This window comes from Sarcophilus harrisii, chromosome 5 (assembly GCF_902635505.1).
Source record: "Sarcophilus harrisii chromosome 5, mSarHar1.11, whole genome shotgun sequence".
In the NCBI taxonomy this organism is placed as follows: domain Eukaryota; kingdom Metazoa; phylum Chordata; class Mammalia; order Dasyuromorphia; family Dasyuridae; genus Sarcophilus; species Sarcophilus harrisii.
In genome coordinates, this window is record NC_045430.1 from 222975083 (window position 1) to 222995344 (window position 20262).

The 20262-nt window shown below is 32.8% G+C and overlaps 1 protein-coding gene across 4 annotated transcripts in view; it reads left to right on the forward strand.

Annotated features, from left to right (window-relative positions):
- Window positions 1-20262, forward strand: part of EPC1 (enhancer of polycomb homolog 1) — a 64138-nt gene that overhangs the window by 38155 nt on the left and 5721 nt on the right. For 3 of the 4 annotated variants that reach the window (XM_031939735.1, XM_031939737.1, XM_031939738.1), the window contains exons 3-12: window positions 3591-3736; window positions 3836-4042; window positions 4413-4561; window positions 5298-5457; window positions 8611-8787; window positions 8873-8962; window positions 9051-9199; window positions 10947-11299; window positions 19882-20000; window positions 20081-20167. In XM_031939735.1, coding sequence (XP_031795595.1) covers window positions 3591-3736; window positions 3836-4042; window positions 4413-4561; window positions 5298-5457; window positions 8611-8787; window positions 8873-8962; window positions 9051-9199; window positions 10947-11299; window positions 19882-20000; window positions 20081-20167 — 1637 coding nt within the window. The remainder of the gene's footprint in view (window positions 1-3590; window positions 3737-3835; window positions 4043-4412; window positions 4562-5297; window positions 5458-8610; window positions 8788-8872; window positions 8963-9050; window positions 9200-10946; window positions 11300-19881; window positions 20001-20080; window positions 20168-20262) is intronic. The other variant, XM_031939736.1, reaches the window with a different exon arrangement.

The following is a 20262-nucleotide window of genomic DNA, read 5'->3' on the forward strand; positions in this document are numbered from 1 at the left end:
ATAAATAGCCAAGGTGACAAGATGCATAAAAATAGTCATGTTTTCCCCCAAAATTAAATGAGATTTGATTGATGACCTTTATGGGTAATTATTTGAGAATGACTTTAGTTAGTTGTTGTTTTTTAAAGACTTCCCTTTTGAAATGGAATAGTATCACATGAAAATGTGGCCATTCACAAAGCATCAATCTCTGCTGTCAAGGAGCTTTCACATAAATGCAAGGAGACCTGTACTCATATAAATATACTTCAAATATAGATCTATATGTAAGAAATATAATTCCCAGGGAGAAGTAGATTATGAGAAAGATATAAAAGAATCTGTATGAGAATCAATTAGAGGATCAAGAAAAATCTTACGTTGAAGAATAATGCTTGATAGTGTTTGATGAACTTTTGAGAAAAATTACAGATTCTAATAAGCAAAAGTGAGAAAGGAGGACTTCCTAGGCCTTTTAAAGATTGTGTATATGTACAGATGTAGACAAAGTTTTATGTATGAGAAACAATAGGAAAGTCAATTTTGATCATAGAGTATGTCAAGAGGATTGATGTTTTAATAGATGGAAAGTAGATTGTGTGCGACTTTAAGACTAAAGAGAATAGTCTGTATTATTCCTAGCAATAATAGGGAACCAGTAGAGTTTGTACAAGGGAATTGTGATGTGATCCCACACTCTTTGGTAAATAGCATTTCACTTGAGGTGAGTGGAAGATGAATTGGAAGGAGAGGCAGAGTGATAGGTTGCATAGTTCAGGTAAGAGATAATGAGGGCCTGAATAAAAGTAGTAAAAAGAGAAAGGAATGGATGCAAAAGGTGTTGAAGGGGGGGAGGCGGAAGGCTTCAAAAGGATTGTCTTTTGATTAGATATGAGGGTTGAGAAATGGATACTCCAGAGTATCTAGACAAAAAAGGCTGACTTTATCTTTAACAGAAATTTTAGGAACTTTTGAAGAAGCATGAGGATTTTTTAAAATAGTATTTTATTTTTCCAAATAAATGCAAAGGTAGCTTTTAACATTCACTTTCACAAAACCTTGAATTCCAAATTTTCTCCCTCACTTTCCCCTTCTCCCCCTTTCCTGAGACAACTAGCTATCCGATATAGGTTAAACATGTTCATTTCTTCTAAATGTAATTTATATTTGTCATGCTGCACCAAAACAAAATCAGATCTAAAAGGAAATACCATGAGAAAGAAAAAAAAAACTAAACAAGTAAGCAACAACAAAAGATGAAAATACTGTGTTTTTATCTACATTTAGTTTCTATAGTCCTCTCTTTGGATGCGTGTGGCACTTTTATCATAAGTCTGTTGAAATTGTCTTGAATCACCTCATTGTTGAAAAGAGCCAAGTCTATCACAATTGATCATCACATAATCTTGTTAATGTGGACAATGTTCTCTTGGTTCTACTTAGTTCATTTATTATCTGTTCATGTAAGTCCCTCCAGGCTTCTCTGAAATCATCCTCAGCATTTCTTATAGAACAATAATCTTTTATTACCTTCATATACCATAACTTATCCAGCCATTCCCCAACTGATGATCATCCACTCAGTTTCCAGTTCCTTGCCACTACAAAAAGGGCTGTCACATATTTTTTTTTCCCCTCATGTGTGTCCTTTCCCCTTTTTAATGATCTCTGGGATACTGCTGGATCAAAGAGATACGCACAGTTTAATAGCCCTTTAAACACAGTTCCAAATTGCTCTCCAGAATGGTTGGGTCATTTCACAACTTTGCCAACAATGCATTAGCGTCCCAGTTTTCTCACATCCCCTCCAACATGAGGATTTTTTATGTGATAAAGATAATATTCTAGTTTAAACATCTGGAATTTGATGGGCCTTTGGGCTGTAGCCAAATTCAGATATCTAATAGGTAGTTGATAATGGAGGATGAGCTCAAGTCAGAGGCTAAACCAAAAAATCTATTTGTTTTTTAAATTAACAATATATAATAATATTGATGCATATGCTATGATTTATGCATTTTTTCAAAAGGAAATGCTTTAAATGAGAGATTTTCTAGAGGCTTTCAACAAACTAGAATATGAATTAGTAATAATTAATGATAAAAAGAGTTCTAACAGGAAATTGCCTTTCTAGATTTTTCAAGGTATCTTCCTCTCCTCCTCCCCCCCCCACCAGCTTCATGTATAAGATAGTAATGAGTGTGATCAGCATAGGTAAAATCCACTGTTGGGGGAAGTTCTAGAACTAAGATGGAGCCATAAAAAGGAAATTATCTTAATTTTCATTTATTCAGTTTACTAATTTACTAACACAAATATGTGATTGCTATATTTTTAAATCAAGGAGGTCATATAACCTCTCTAGGTCTTTTTTCTCTTAATCAGGTTGCACTAGCTTTCTAAAGTTTCTTCTTGCTTCCATGATCACAAGAATATAGACATTCTAATTTCTGACTCATTGGCATAAAGAGGAGCTTCCAGGGAAAAATTTTCTGTGGAGATTAGTGCCTGCTGTGCAGTTGACGGTTGTAAAGAGTGGCTTGTGGCACTGACATTAAATGATTACCCTAGATAACGCAGTTAGGACCTAGGTTTGGATGGCACTCTGTCCATTTTCCATACTGGCTTACATTTAAAAAAAAAAAAATTTTAATAGCTTTTTATTTGCAAGTTATATGCATGGGTAATTTTATAGCATTGACAATTGCCAACCTTTTGTTCCAATTTTTCCCCTCCTTCTCCCCCCCCCCCCCTTTCCTAAATGGCAGGATGACCAATACATGTTAAATATATTAAAGTATAAATTGAATACAAAATAAGTATACATGTCCAAACCATTATTTTGCTGTACAAAAGGAATCGGACTCTGAAATATTGTACAATTAGCACACTGGCTTACATTTAAGATTTTTATATTTATTGATCTTGTATTTGAACTAATTTCTTTTCAGCCCTGTTTTTTCTTCTTTGAGATAGTATAATCATCTATATAGAAATATCTAAATATTCTAAAACATGTATTTTTATAAGATTTTTAGCAGAAGTCCTTTTATTTAAACAAAGAAAATTTCTTAAAATAGACCCTTAATTTATTTACATGGGTCATGTATGTAGTGCATTAGATAGAAAGCTGGGCTTGGAATCAGGAAGAACTGAATTTGAATTTAACTTCAGACACTTACAGCTATTTGAGCCCGGGCAAGTTGCTTTACTCTGTTTGACTTAGTTTCCTCATCTATAAAATGAGATGGAGAAGGAAATGGTGAACTACTGTAGTATCTTGTATAAAAAACTCAAATGAGGTCTTGAAGAGCTGGACAGAACTGAAAAACATCTGAACAGTAAAAACAACATTTATTTGCTTTGTGAAACAAGTTTCTTTTATTGGTTTTCATAAATAAGGTCTTATCTGCAGGCTTTTTCTTTCATTAGTCTTACTTTTATTAAAAATGTAATATAAAACCAAGATAAGTAAGTAGCTATAATATATGGCTCCCAAAAGAGAATATAAATGAGATCCTAGTCTTGAGATTTCCATCCACAAACCTATGTAGTTTTATTGTTTTAAGGAGTAAATGAATGGTCATGTAAGATTTTCATTATGCTGTTAGCTTTTAGTTTGGATGCTGAGCAGCCTGATTATGATTTGGATTCTGAAGATGAAGCCTTTGTGAATAAGCTGAAGAAGAAAATGGACATCTCTCCTTTGCAGTTTGAAGAGATGATTGACCGGCTTGAAAAAGGCAGCGGCCAACAGGTACAGCTCTATTGCAGATTCAGTTTAAAATGTAAGTACAATCAGCATATGCACAGATGTATGCACATGTAAAAATGACACTGTGGATTTTACATTTAGCCAGTCAGTCTGCAGGAGGCCAAGCTGCTGCTGAAAGAAGATGATGAATTGATTAAAGAAGTATATGAATACTGGATTAGGAAGAGGAAAAACTGTCGAGGTCTATCTCTTATCCCAACAGTAAAACAAGAGAAGAGGGATGGCTCCAGCACAAATGATCCTTATGTGGCTTTCAGAAGACGTACTGAAAAAATGCAGACTCGAAAAGTAAGTCAATTTGACAGCATCTTTGTTAAGAGGAAAGGTAATCTGTTATTGCAAGTAGGAACTATGATGTTTGCTCTTATTTTGTGTTTTAATCTTTATTGTAGTTTACTTAGAAGTGACTTTATATGGAATTAAAGCAAAATATTGCTTTTTCTCTAGACTATGGATATATTTTTTCAATTTAATATACCTAACAGTTACATGTCAGATTGTTTTCCTGGTAATTAAGAGTTCCTTTTACATTTAACAAAAGTAAAGATTTATGCAGTTCCAATATGTATTCTTTAAAGTATACCAATAATAATTTGTTTGTTTTTCTGGAATAAAATCATTTACAGCTGAATAAAACTGACATATTTCATATTTACAGAATCGTAAAAATGATGAAGCCTCATATGAAAAAATGCTTAAATTGCGTAGAGATCTGAGTCGGGCTGTTACTATTCTAGAAATGATAAAAAGAAGAGAAAAAAGTAAGAGGGAACTATTACATTTAACACTGGAAATTATGGAGAAAAGGTAATGTATTGTTTTATGGTCTAAAATACTTAATGAGTTAATGTCCATAAATTTGACTATCATCTTAAATGTTAATTTGCACAATTACATATTTGTTAATCTATTCATGTATATTTCCAAAGTGGCCAATTCAAGAAAATTAAATACATTCTATTCCCTGTGATCTTATACTTAAGATATGATTGCATATAAAGATTCCACTGTGTTTAAATTCAGCTTTATATATATATCAGTTTTAATCTTCCCACCATATTTTCACTATGCTTGCAGGTTTAATTGATTGGAACTTCTGTTTCCCTCTCATTTCTATCCTTTTTTGAAGAATAGATATTTTAAAATTACAAAACAGCCAAATAAAAAGGAGGGGAAAAAAGGCAAAAGAACTGAATAAATTCACAGGCTAGGTAATTAACTAGCGAATAATCAAGAGTTGCTTTTAATCTTTAAGTGATTCTAATAACTTATTAACAATTTATTGGCTAACTCTTGCTTAGCTTTAAAATGACATCATGACAATATGGTGTGATAGGAAGCAGCACTGAACTTAGTATTTAATCGAATCTGTTTGTATATCTCCAAACAAGGATTCTGGTTGATTAGAACTGGAGAGAACTTCAGAAGTCTTATTTGTTGTCTGTGACATATAGCCCTTCCTTGGAATTATATCCCTAATCATATCTAAAGTGATATTTTTAAATTAATCTTCAGAAATATTTCTTCTCTGTGGCCATTTCAGGTATAATTTGGGCGACTACAATGGAGAGATCATGTCTGAGGTTATGGCACAAAGGCAGCCAATGAAACCTACTTATGCCATCCCCATCATTCCTATTGGTAATAGCAATCAATTTAAACATCAGGAAGCGATGGATGTTAAGGAATTTAAAGTTAATAAGGTAATTCTATGTATCTTTTATTTATTCTTACAAATTTATTTGTCTACATGCCTAAACGTCTACATTTATCCCTACTAGAATGTAAACTCCTTGAGGACAGAGACATTATTCAATTGATTTACTCAACAAATTCAGCAATTTATTAAGTACCTATTATAAGTAAGGCATTGAAGCAAGCACTGAGGATGTTAAGACAAAATCAAAATGCCTACCTTACCTTCTAAAATTTTATATTCTACTATCCTCTTTACCTAATAGGGCACGCTCTCTTATTTTTTAGTATACATTCAGATAGTCAGTTGAGTTTTAATATTCTAGCATTTAAAAAAATAAACTCATGTTCCTTTTATCTGTACTTTCCATGATTTTATAATTGTAATAGTATATCCTTGATCTTTATCTTTAAACTCTTATTGTTGTTAGATTGAAGGTTCTCACTATGCCCTACTCCGGAAATATGAACTCTGCATAGAAAATGCTCTGTTTCCAATTCTTCCTAATTTATCAAGATATTGTTAACAACATATAAAATTACATCTCAATTAATTAAAATTATGTACATAAGACTTCATAGAATAAGACCAAGCCTTTAAATTATACTTGGAAAACAAAGTGGTAGAATTAATAAGATATCAGCCCTCCCCTGCACACTTGTTCCTTTGCAGTCTCATTCAGGGTCACAGGCTCAAACTCCTTGCCATACTTGCCAAACTTGAATGCCATAGCAAGAGAGGGGCTCCTTGACCAACAAGAATCCAGAAAGATCTATCATCTGAATATTGGTCCCAAGTCCCAAAACTCTCTCAACTAAAAGCACTCATAGAATGCATCACAGATTCTTAAAAAAATAAATATTAGTTCCTAGTTCCATAGTCCCATATGGCTTTCAAAATACCTTCCTCAAGACAATCCCAGAAAAGATAATGCAAGTTTTATTTTCCCCATTTACATGAGGAAACAGGTGCAAAGAACTTTATCCAAAGTCACCCAGATGATTAATATAAGAACCAGACTCAAATACATTGACATTTCCATGTTCCTAGACTTATTCCCCAGAACATTCTGTCTCTCTGGATCTCTGTCTTTTTGACTTTGTCTGTGTCTCTTTCTCTATCACTCTCGTCTTTCGGTGTATCTCTCTCTTTTTTTCTCAGAAAACTGGGGTGCAAACTCCTTTCTCTAAAGCCCTGACCTCTCTCTTTCACCATTTCGAGGTGTGATCTCCAATTGCTTCTAATACCTCACCCTTAAGCTTAATATGTCTAACATCCACTTTATTAACTCTTCCTCCCTAAACTTAATCTTTTTGACTGTTTCTGCTAGTGTTGTGAATCAGATGTCTATGTATAAAATTTGGGTGTGATCTTTGATTCTTTTATCATAATCATCTCTCTAGACAGTTAGTTCCTACGCCTTATTAATTCTATTGTCATGTCTTTTGCATCCATACCTGTATCTTTCTCTTTTCCATCACCCTTGTGCAACAGAGCAGTGTCCTAGGTTTATTGCAATAGCCTCCTAATAGATTTTCCCAGCACTACTTTCCCTATCTGCACTATCTTTCAAGTTGCTTCCAAAAATTAACTTTCTTCAGATGTCTATCCATGTTGTTTCTCTGATACGTAAATGTTTTCCTATAGCTTACTAAATAAAGTTCACACTTTATTTTACCTAGCATTCAAAGCTTTTTACAAATTAATATTGGCAATCCCTTTAGCAGACTAACTCAGTATTTTTTATTAAATTATACTGTTCACAGAATACTTTTTTTTTGCAAATTCTTACCAGTCCTTTGAAATCTAACTCAAGGGCCATCTACTCCTGAAGTCTAACTCAAGGGCCATCTACTCCTGAAGTCTCTGATTTCCAGTAATTGGTTGTGACTTTTGTCTGTCCTTAGACTTCACATAGTACTTTTCTCATACTTCTCTAATGACTATTTTGTATTATCTGTGTTTGTCTCTTGCTAAACTACGAACTTTGAATGCAGAAACTGCTTACCCCAACTTTATATGTCCCTACCCCAACTTAATAGTCTACATACAATAAATGTTTTAGAACTTGTAGATTCTTTCCTTTTTTCTCTGATCACCTTGGAATAGTGGTATTGCTTGGGTCAAGGGGTATCCACAGTTTAATAACCGTTTGGTCTAATTCCAGATTACACTTCAAAATGGTTGGATTAGTTCACATTGACCAACAGTGTATTAGTCTCCTTTTTTCCCCCACGTCCCTTCCAACATGTCATTTTACCCTTGTATCAGTTTAGTCAATCTGATAAGTGTGAGCTTTTATCTCAAAGTTATTGTAATTTGCATTTCTCTAATCAGTAATGATTTAGAGCAGTTATAGTGTTTCTACATACAGTTTTGCTTTATTATTCATTGAAAATTTGCCGGTTCATATTCTTTGACCATTTCTCAATTAGGGAATGACTCATATTCTTACTTCTTTTCCAAAGTTTTATATAAAGTTGGGATATGAGACTTTTATCTGAAACAGTCTATAAAATCTTCCCTCCCCCAAAATTCTGTTTTGCATCTAATCTTGATTATATTTCATGATTATTTGTTGTATTATTGTCTATAGTCTATTATACTCTCTAGTCATAGAACTCTGTTTTATGTTTACATTATCATTCTCTTGGTATTCAATTCAACCAGCATTAATTGATATTTTCAAAATTCTGTTCAGAATTCTCATCCTGTAGAAATACTATTGAACAACTACACGACACTCTTTTAATACTCAAATTTTCACTTTAATTGCTTTGTAGCTGTTAAACCTGTTTTACCACTTTTCTTATTATGTAGATGACATTCTTTGAAAGTAAAGACCATTTCTGTTTCTTTCTTGTCCTCTCCTAATTTGTACTTAAATGTAATTGACTGTATACTGTAGTGATGCATTTTATCAGATGGAAAGCTCCATAACACTGAATGGAATAAAGAGTATTAAGGGTCTTGTGGATATGTAATTGATATGTGTGATGTACCGGCCCAGACCCTTGAAACTTATACATAATGCACTTTACATTCTGTGATGAAAAACCTCAAAATGCCTCCCTTTCCTTTTCCAGCAGACTTTTCAGGAAACTCTAACTCAATTAAATATAACTTTGAGGAGTTTACTTAATTTGTGGTTTTATTGTAGCAAGAAAAAACGGATCTTATAAGACCGAAAAGGAAATATGAGAAAAAGCCCAAAGTCTTAGCCTCGTCTGCCACTGCTGCTCCTCAACAGACGAGCCCTGCTGCACTGCCAGTCTTTAATGCTAAAGATTTAAATCAGTATGATTTTCCCAGCTCAGATGAAGACCCCCTCTCCCAGGTAAGTTTTAAAATCTTTGTGATCAGGAACGTGATGCTGTGGTTGTCATGCATGGTTTAACTCTCTCTATCTGGTGTATTCAAAGGTTTTGTCTGGTTCTTCTGAAGCTGAGGAAGAGAATGATCCTGATGGTCCTTTTGCTTTCCGTAGGAAAGCAGGCTGTCAGTACTATGCTGTAAGTGGAATACTTCTTTTTTTCACTTACTGATTTAAATTTGTTAATGCTAATATAAAATACTTAGTTTGTATTGATTGTCTTTTAGCCTCACTTAGACCAAACTGGCAATTGGCCATGGACTAGTCCTAAAGATGGAGGATTAGGAGATGTGCGCTATAGATACTGCTTAACTACCCTCACTATACCCCAGAGGTGTATTGGATTTGCAAGAAGACGGGTTGGGCGTGGTGGAAGGTAAGATGTTATTTAATTATTAATATATGTATAGGACCATTTTAGATTTTGTAACTTCTAATGCAATTTTCTATGGTTATGATGCTTCTGAGTATTATATTCAGCTTGATTGATGACTGGCTGAAGTTTTTGTTATTTACTACCTGGTTTTTGTCCCTTTGTGAGTCTGCAGTTTATATTGGAAGCAAATCTATCAAGACTTTAAAAATTTATTTATTTTAATGTATAACAACAGGAGTCAGACTTAAAAAATTTTTTTTTTTTAAATTTGTGGAGAAAGAGCCCATTCAGTAGGCAAATAATAAGGAAAGTAGTATCCTAAACACGACTGACATAAGCCCAAGATCCAAATGTGTTATTTCCTTTCTAGCTTTATTAGACTTTACTCTTATTCATACATTATGTGATTCCCCCAGATGTGCTTTGTATTGTTCATACATGACACTGTCTGCCATCTCTATGTCTTTTTCACAGCTCCTGCTTCCCACCTCTCCTCACCTCTACTTCTTAGTTTTCTTTAAAGCTTAATTTAAATGTTGGCTTCCACAGCTTGTTCCTTCAGCCACTAATGTCTCCCTCAACCATGCTGCCCCCACTTAATGCATATTTATACATTTTGCCTACGGGCAGCTAGGTGTCAGAGTAGATAGGCTGCTGGGCTGGAGTCAGAAAGATGTAAAATCAGATCTGGCTCCAGACATCCAGCAGCTGTGTGACTCTGGGCAAGTCACTCCTATTTGCCTCAAGTAACATCTATAAAAATGGGGGATGGTAATGATAGCATCTACTTTCCCAGTGTGGTTGTGAGGATCAAATGAGTTAGTAATTGTAAAGCATTAGCACAGGGTTTGGTACATAGTGGTTGCTATACAAATGTTAGATGTTATTATTTATGTGTATACAGTGTTTCCAGTGATAGAAATTTAAATTCATTGAGGATAAAGACATTTTTGTTTCTGTGTAGTGCCTGGCCCAGAGTAGGTATTTCATAAAGGTTTATTGATGGTTTGATGATATCCATAAGAGAAAAAATTCTCTTGATGTTTTGTTGTGGAAACCTTTTTAAAGTTTTGAAATCAATTACAGCATTGATAATTTGAGATGGATTCATATAGAAAGGAATTCTCTTGTCAGTGTAAAAGATATCTTTTTGGGACTAGGATACAAGGTCTCCCTCCCTCATTGTTCCTATTTGCCCCATTGTTCCATCCTAAGTCAAGTTTCCCTTTCCTTACCCCATCAAGAAGAATCTGGTGGGTTTCTTTCCTGGATAAACATGATGGTTACATTTTGAAATGTGCTTTTGCTTTTAAATGAAAATCAAAATGGCAGTGAAAATTTATATTTGTTTTAGGAAAGAAAACACCATGCATATTTTTAGATGACTTGCATTTTTGGAACAAACCTAGAGTAAATGTCTAAAAAACATTGTAATATAGAGGGAGAAAGTTTTCTCAGCTAGATAGACAAACATATGCACACATGTTGTGTATTTCACTAATTTTAATAAATACATGTATATTAGCATTAATTGGGGTTTGAATTTTCATAAGTGAAAAAGAAAATTTGCTTTTATACAAGATGTAGGGCCTGTTAAGGCATGTACTAGGCTACAGCAAAAGAGTACATATAAATTTTTCAAGCTAACTTCTAAATTATGGTTCCTTTTGATAGTTAATAAGAATAGAAAAAATTATTCCCCTTTGGCTGTTAAATAGGTAAGTAAATTTTTATGCTTTTATTTTAGGGTATTACTGGACAGAACTCATTCAGACTATGACAGTATGTTTCGTCATCTGGATTTGGAAATGCTTTCCTCCCCACAACACTCTCCAATCAATCAATTTGCCAATACCTCAGAAACAAATACCTCGGACAAATCTTTCTCTAAAGACCTCAGTCAGATACTAGTCAATATCAAATCATGTAGATGGCGGCATTTTAGGCCTCGGACACCATCCCTACATGACAGTGACAATGATGAGCTCTCCTGTAGGAAATTATACAGGAGTATAAATCGGACAGGCACAGCACAACCTGGGACCCAGACCTGCAGTACCTCCACACAAAGTAAAAGTAGCAGTGCTTCAGCACACTTTGGTATGTTTATTTTAATACACATTTCTGTTGAACTGTAAAGTTCAGTATAGACACTTTTTAAAATATGCTCAGCAATTTTATTTATTTTTTTGTGGTCTTTGTTCAAGGTAAATTTTAACTTTCTTTGAGTCGCTGAAAAATCATTTGAGATCTAGTTTTATTTGTCTTTTTTTTTTTTAATATTTGTATAGTTTATATACAAAGGCAATTTGTCGCTTTATTTTTTTTAAATGTGTAAAAAAAATTCTTCTCTAGAATGCACTTGATAAACTATAAGATAAATAAACTATTTCAATTTTATGTCAAAAGTCACCCTACTGTGGTCTCTAAGCTGTTCCTTTTTTATACTTGAGTAATTCTTCAGTTTTTCACCTTGTCTAATTGTAGTCAAAGATCAGTAATGATTTTCATGGCCTTCATTATTGAGGTAGACCATAATAAGACAGGAAAAAACAATACTTTGGAAAAGAGCAACTATATAATTTCTGAATGACGCAATACTTTTAAACAAAAAGTTATTTCCATACTTCTTTTCAGGTGACTTTTAACTTATAACTAATACATCTTAATAAAGAATGTCTGCAATAAATATTTTCCACCTTATAAACTGTCCATATAATCATAAATTTTGTCTAAAACCCTAAATTCACTGAAAAGGATTGTCACCACAGATGAATCCAGGTATAGAATGAAAGATGCTATAAAGTGAATCAACTCATCCCTCTCACAATTTCCAGGATTTACATTTAAATCTTCCCAGAAACATTAAAATCTATTGCATTTTTAAATAAATACCCCAAGAGAAATATATTTTACAAGGTCCCCCAATAATCTAGTCGAGTGTTTTTAATGACCTTTACTATGAAGAAATTTGAACTTCTAAGGAAAGTTTGCTACTGCCACGCACCATTAAGAACCTGTTTTAACAGTCAACTAGTAAGTAATAATTCAGATCAACATTTGAAGTCTTAAAAGAGAATTATTGCTAAAAAGGGAATATTTATATCATTTGTCTTGACCTAACAATTTCGTTTATAATTTGTTGGTAAATGTTTATAACATATGTAGTTTTATTAAATTTAACATTGATACTGCTATAGAACTAGTCATTTAAAAATTAAATCAGTATATCAGTTTTGCATGAGTTACTTTGTAGGGTAAATTACTCTTTTTTTTTTTTTTTTTTTTTTTTGGTTTTTCATAAGACAACATATTTCTAAAGTTTTTTAAGAAAGATTCCTCCTTCCCCCCTTTCCTCCCCATTATTCTACTGTTTTCATATTGAAAAAACAACATATACCATGGGAAAGAATATCTTTCTCACCAAGATAGAGGAATTGAAATTGGGGATGAGTGTGTCCCTGTAATATCTATTCAGTGTAAACGGGTTTTCATATGCTGCCAAAGTAGGCATTAGTTTTCTAAAATTAATCTGCTGAAGAATTCTATTGTGCTTTTCTGGTAAATATTAAAGGTTAGTATTCGGTTACTATTATCAAAAGAAGACTACCTGTAAAATCTTTAGTAGTTGGCCTTCAATAATGAAGCATAAAGTCTTCTTTTTTTGGTGTTTGCTTCATTTACTCATGTAATTTTAGTGGACTAGCAAGGTAAAACTCTTTTTCTTTTGTAGTTTAATTTGCACTATGTGACTCTGCTACATATTCTTTAACTGTTGCTTAGGGCTTCCAACATATTTAAGGCAACTGTATCATGGATATCAAATCTACAAAAATGCTCCATTGTTTTTATCTTTATCTAGGAATGAACTGTTCCTCAAAGTAAATATTCTAGATGTCTGGGGGGGTTATACCTTTCACATTGAAAACTTTTTAGCATTTCAAATATTGTAGACTCCCCCTCTTCCCCATCTTCTTAAATACACTGGACATGATTTAATTTTTCATGATCAGTCATCATTATAAACATATTACATTTATATAAAAACTGCTCAGGATTTTTGGCTATTTATCCCCATGTTAAAGAAACCCAAACTGCTTTTTGACATTTTTTTCTGTCCCTTGTTATGAAATGTCACTTCTGTTGTCTGTTTAGCTTATTTGCATGTATGCTGCCCCCCTCTTCACCCTACCCCATTTGTGTTATTTCTAATCTGTTTTGACAAGAAACTGGATGATTAACCTTGTTAGAACTATAGGTAAAATAAGATTATAAAAGAAGTGTCAGAATGTTGACCTGAAGGTCTCTCTTATGGCCAAGATGCATGAACTCTTAATGGAATAGACTTGCTAAAGTCTGTTTTGACTTCTAACTTTTTTTTTCCTGAGTAAATCCTGTTTTTGTGCATAGGTGAGATAGATAAGTGACCTGGATAATAAGCAAGGTATTACTATCTTTATTCCTCTGGATATATGATGCCATAATTTTAACTAATATTAAAGGAAATTGGAAACAGACTTTATTATTTACTCTATATCCCAAAATGGTGAAGACTAGTTGTTAGGTCCTCATAGATGAGTAATATTGTTAGTCTCTTAAGTTGAAAGTTTCATGTAGATTTCTTTCAGTAAATATTCAGTGGATTTTGTTAAATTAATTGTCCATATCAATGATCTAAAAGCACTGATTTAAAATAGTTTGTAATAACAGTGTGGTAAATAACTATACCTGTAAAATCATAGCTTGAATTTTTTAAAAAAGATAATCATTATTCAAAGTCTAGCCTACATTCAAAGTCTTCTTCCAGATTATAACATTTTTTAGCATCCATAAAACAACAAATATTAAACTTATTATAAGGGGAAAGAGGATATCACTATATTAATAATATTTACTTTTAATATCTTGCTTAATATTATTATGCACTTCCCTATTCTTCATTTTAGAGTACTGAACTTTTATTTCTTAGTTTTTGGTTTATTTCCACTTTTAGTAATATTTCTAACTAGCTTTCAAATAGAAACCTATATGAATAATAGTCTCGATTTCTGTTATGACTTAGGAATATAGTTGTGCTGTAGTCAAAATGGGAAGAACTTGGTAGGGCTATCTGATATTTTAAACAACTCAGCACAGTGATACCCAAATGATTAATTCATTGGTGTAAGAAAACAGTTTATACCCAATTTAATTTAAACTTTAAATGGTACCATTAATATAGAACTGAATAATCTAAGCAACTAAGAGCTTCTTAGCTGTAATGTGAGTCATGATCAAAATAGAGTTGTTGAGATTTTATGTGTGAATGAACATCAGGTAAAATTTCTGCTTTAGGATATCATATAGCATAAAACGTTAATTGGGGAAAATAATTTCAGAATAGCACTGACTTCTTCAGTTATCATATGTCCTCAAAGAAGAAATTTTGAAATCCATACTCCCTCTTAACAAAAAAAATCAAAACTTTAAAATAAATAGAAGCTAAAAACATTTTGGTAAATTATTTAACTTCCTCAAAGAAACCTCTTTTTTTTTCTTTTTAAAAAATTTACAAACTCTTCAAATAAAGCATTCTGGTTCAGAAGTACTTCTTGATGCCTGGGTTTTATATACTTGCCACAATGTAACAGCAGTCTGGTAACATTAACTAAAATCTTATTTAAAATAAACATTTAATGTAAGAACACCAATCAGGATCTAGTGCCTGCAGCCCAGGGTTATTTCTCTGACTGTGATAATATCTATTTGTGAGAGGAAAAAATTGTCCAACCTAATCTCAAACTTTAAAATATAAGAGATGTGTTCAGAGTCATCCTTCTTTATCTTCCTTTCTTTGTGGTTTATCATCTATGAATTTAGTAGCATCTATTTACATTTTCAGCTTTATACTGCCTCCTTGGGTAATGATACAATATAAATTAGTCCTTACCTGTATGTTTGAAGTGGCCTGTAATACCCTTATGGTCATCTTACCCATGTCTTTCATAATATTATGAGACACTGATGATTTTTTTTTTTTGGCTAAGTTTTATCATTACACATTGAATATCTACATTTTGGATACCTACTTAATACAGCAATTACTATTTCTTTATCTAGAATCTCTTCTTTATTTTAGTTACTCCTTTATAGGTCTACTTTGTCTTGAGATAGAGCATGCTGTCAGGACAGCATAGTGTTCCAGTTTCATCAAGCATACCATGGTTTTGGTCAAATAGGTAGAATCTTTGAATCTTGGAGTAGGGAAAAAAAAAAAAAAAAAGGATATCATATTATCTAACTTCTAAGCAGATTTAAATTTTTAAAAAAGACAATTTAGTTTTAGTAATATCCCTTGAAGATGAGGAGTCTGTGGATTAGCAGTTCATTTGTTGAAAAGTTGATCTAGAAACTTTATGTAATTCTTCCTATTAAGTCAAAATTTCCTTGAAACTTCCCACTAGTACTAGTTTTGACCATTTAGAGCAACAGAGGGTAGTCTGGTCTCTTTTCAAAGTTAATCCTTAAGATAGTTGAGAAAAGCTAACATGATTTTTCCTTTTCTTTCCATTTTTTTCATATGAAATACTATCATATTGATTATCCCTCCTTCTCTACTTGTGCAATATTTTTAATTTTTAATCCCAGAGTAGGACTTAATAGTTATTTTAAAATTAAGTCTAATTGGTTTGTTGCCATCATTGCAATTTATACAGATTACTCTGTATCTTGGTTCTTTGATTTATAAGATATACTTCTAATTTTGTGTAAAGCAGAAATTCAAACATACTCCCCAAATGTCCCAGACATGGTTTTTTAAATGAGTAGAAAGTAAAGATCTTTTGATAAATTATCTAAAAGGGTCTTTTACTTTTCTGGAAAAGATCTTTTTTTTCCTTTTTTTTTTTTTTTTTTAATGTGTAAACTTTTTCATAGAATCTTGGGATTAAAAGAGATCTTAGACAGTCATTCCAATTCCCTATTTGAAACACGAATCCCCTCAATAACATCCTCAAGTTTCCTCCAGTTTATACTTGAAGATTTCTAGTAATAAGGAATTTGCTACTTTTTTTAAGGCAACTCATTTTGCTTTTAAACAGGCCTAATGGTTAGAAATTTTGATTTATTTAGCTGAATTCTTCCTAGAAAGTTTGACTTATATTTAGCTGAATTCTTCCTCCTTGAAATTTCTATCCATTGATATATTCTGTCCTATAGAGCCAGGTAGAACATGACTAATTCCATTTCCCAATGATAATCTTGCTTTCTGAAGGGACTGAGAGAAGAATTATCTCCTCATCTTCCTACCTAAAAATATTTTCACTAGGTAAAGCATCCCCAATTCTTTCAGCTAATCCTGGTATTTTTTCAAGTCCTATAATAATAGCCCTTTATAAGCTATCAGTATCCCTCCTAAACTGTGGTTATCTACAGGTCATCTGACCTAGAGCAGAATATATTTGGACCTATTAAAACTGTTTTCAGAATTGGACTATCTTTCTAGATATCTTTGTTGGATTTGTTTTTTCATGTTCCCTCCTCCAACTTGACATCCACACATTTGATAAGTAATGTAACAGTTGGTCCCTTTAGACCAGCTTTCTTTGGTTCCTAGGTTCTTTTGGGGCATTAAAATTTGGATGGTCTATAATTAAAATACCTGAAAGCATTTTCTTATTTTTGTGTACAGTATGGCACACCTACTATTTCCAACTAAGTTAGACAGCTCTTGATAGTATTGTTGTCAGAGTTTCACTATGGAGGAAAAGCCATAAGATTTATAATTGCAAAGAAATCTCAGGATCCTTTAGTGTGGCCTCCACATTATAAAATGAGAAAATTGTGGTCCAGAGTAGAAGAAACAATTGGCTATAGATCACACAGGATAGGTAGAGCTGAGGTTCTGGAACTTTGATCCAAATTTTTTTTTGTGCTCATAAAACACTATAATTTTATAGAAGGGCTCTTAGAGATAATTTTATCCAGTGCCATCAAATAGTGAGTTCAAGGTATTTATTTGTCACAGGCAAACTCAGGGATTTTACTGTATACTCCCTCTTTTGGAATACTTATCTACATGTGGAGACCAAGGCAAGCATAGATCCTCAAGGGAGTTTTAGTGTTCATTAGAATGTCTTTATTTTCAATTTCTACTATAAACATATACATCTACCTAACTCAATCTAATGTCGAGTTTTTCCTCAGGCATTAGATTTTAAAACTTGTTAAATTCTTTAAAAATAAAAACAACATAGCTTCCTATATCCATATTACTTCTTACCTTTCTTCCTAAATGTATTTATGGATAATTTAGACATGAGATCTCCTAGAGAATTTGTGATTGTTTATGTTCTTTCCAGTAAAGTTTTTAATGAGCCTAGCCTGCCTTTTTTACTTACAGTTCCATGTAAGCTTCAAGGTTGTCTATGATGCTTCCTTGTTCTGTAACACTTCTTATGGAGATACACATTTGAAATTTAAAACTGGAATTTTGACATTTCCAGTATCAACTGAAAATAGGCATGGCTATCATAGTGATAGTCACATCAAAAATATATGGTGCTTTTATTTCTAAATCTACAACATTAGTAAAATATGGCTTTTTTAAACAGTTAAAACACACAAGACTCATAGAGGTATATGTTGCTAAATTAGGATTTTGAGATGAACCAGTGAATGGAAAAATAGATTTTTATTTCCCATATTTAATTTGGACAGAAGTGATATTGAAATTTACTTCCGTAATTTCAGCCTTCTTATTTATTACAGCTTGCATTTCCATTTCATTGAAAAATAGTATTATTATCACAATTTAAAAAATAAATCCTATATAATTATTACTGAACATAGTCTCATAATTTATTAGCTTTTATAGAAAAGTAATGGGGTGGTCTTCTTTAAAAGTTATAGTGTAAAATTATTCACCATGAGGTGGTCATTTATTAAGAAGAAAGATTTGTGTTATAATTAAGAAATTCAGGTATATCCCTTATTTCCTTTAAATGTTCCCTTAAGCAATTTAGAATACCTTATTCTAAGCATATGTACATGCTTTTAGTTGCAAACAGAAATAACCCTAAATCTTTACAATATCAGACTCTATACTGTTTGTCTTTCTATATACCCTACTGAGTCCTCACAACCTATTTCAGAAAGCTCTATAGCAGTAGTCATGTTGGGAGAACTATTTATTTGCTAATATTAAGGGATAAAACAACATCAAAAATGTTCCTTATAGAAAGTTCAAATAAAATGTTTAGGGAAGGAAAATCATTCAGATTTGCCACATAAGATATAGTCGGTAGAAACATCTAGTAACAGATCTTTTTTCCCTTAACCATACAGATGTAGTTCAGCTAAGTACAAAAATCACACACATATATGCCAAATGGCCAGAGATGTAACATACCTGTCTATTACTTTCTAACCCCATCAAAAAAATGAAAGAATTTATACCCAACTAAGAGTAACTTATTACTTTGTGCTAGATTGGAGCTGGGTCCTGGGAAAGAGAGATCCTTCATGAGTTACATTGAAGAACTTCAAATTTGACTGAATTATATCTGGCTAACTTTATCAAAATGCAGTTACACTATTTTTACTTTTTATTTTTATTTTTTTGTAAAAAGTATTTTGAAAACATAATAGCCTTTGGATTCAGGAAATCTGCACAAAATACAGATTCCCTGCAATCCCTAGATATAAATGCATGATAACTTTTTTGTTTTTAAACTCTTACCCGAACATTACAGACTTCTTAAAGAAGCCTTTAAGCCTGATGTATTGTGATTGTATGTGCTTTTTTTCCTTCCTTTTTTTTTAATTGGCAAGAAAGGTTTCCTTTAAAAATTGCACACACCCTTTTTGGGGGGTAATAAATGAAAATTTTTTTGTTTGTTTTTTTTAGAACTGAGCTCTCCATAGACAAACATAAGTAGCATAACACAGTGTCTTTCCTCAGACATCATTCTGTACAGTAAATCAACATAAACAACTCCGTTCTTATTGACTGGATTTTTTCCAGGTGGGTTAATTGGGTGGGGAAAATTGGGTAATTAACCTTTACTTTTGGAGCCTCCTTTCCTCAAGTTGTGTTTAGAGGATGAATTCTTTTAAAAAAAAAAAAAAAACACAGCAAAACCAACAACCTTGTATCCTTCATATAGAGGGAATTTGTGTGATAAGTAAAATTGGAAAGAATGTAAAATGATGAATATCTGTAACAGAACTGTCAGGGGTCATCCAGATGCATTGGAAATGTAATGCGGATGAAGTAGAAACTGGTTTTAATTAACAAATTTATTGCTGTTAAACTCTTGAAAATTTAAATCCAAACCTGTGGGTATAAAAGCTGGTGTGGGTATAAAACCTTTTACACTGTCTAGCAAAGTGTCACCGCTTTACAGAAATAATTGTGTGAAACCTGGGAAATGAGCATTTCACTTTCCTAGGGTTAGGTTAGGAAGTTATTTTGACTCGAGCCACTCTTGTAAAATGTGACAGGGTGCTTGCCAACTTTAGCAAACTGAGATAAATTTAGTTTGGAGGTGATCTTTATCAGGATTATGAACCTTTTAGGGACTCTGATCTTGATACACGAAGGCTTTTTTGTGTGTGATGTTGGAATCTTTTTTTGTTTTAGGATCTAAAAATTTTTATAACTTTTTTGATGGAATGTTTTCTCATTTTGTATTTTTGTTCAGCATTTACAGCCGAACAATACCAGCAACATCAGCAGCAGCTGGCACTCATGCAGAAACAGCAGCTTGCACAAATCCATCAGCAGCAAGCAAATAGTCATTCCTCTACCAACACTCCACAGGTGAGGGATTTGTCTGTCTTATGATTATCCCTCATTGTTTCCCGCCAGAGTTCATCTCTAATTGTCACCTGTTGTCATAGAACCTTGCATCTAACCAGCAGAAAAGTGGCTTTCGCCTGAATCTACATCATAGCCATTGTGTACAGGGTTTAGAAGGGACTCTGCAGGTGAGTGTGGCAGGTGTTGCCTCTGCTCCCTCCTTTAAAAAAAAACAAAACTTAAGAACATGGTCTTGTCTCCAAATTAGTGGACCTCTGGTCCA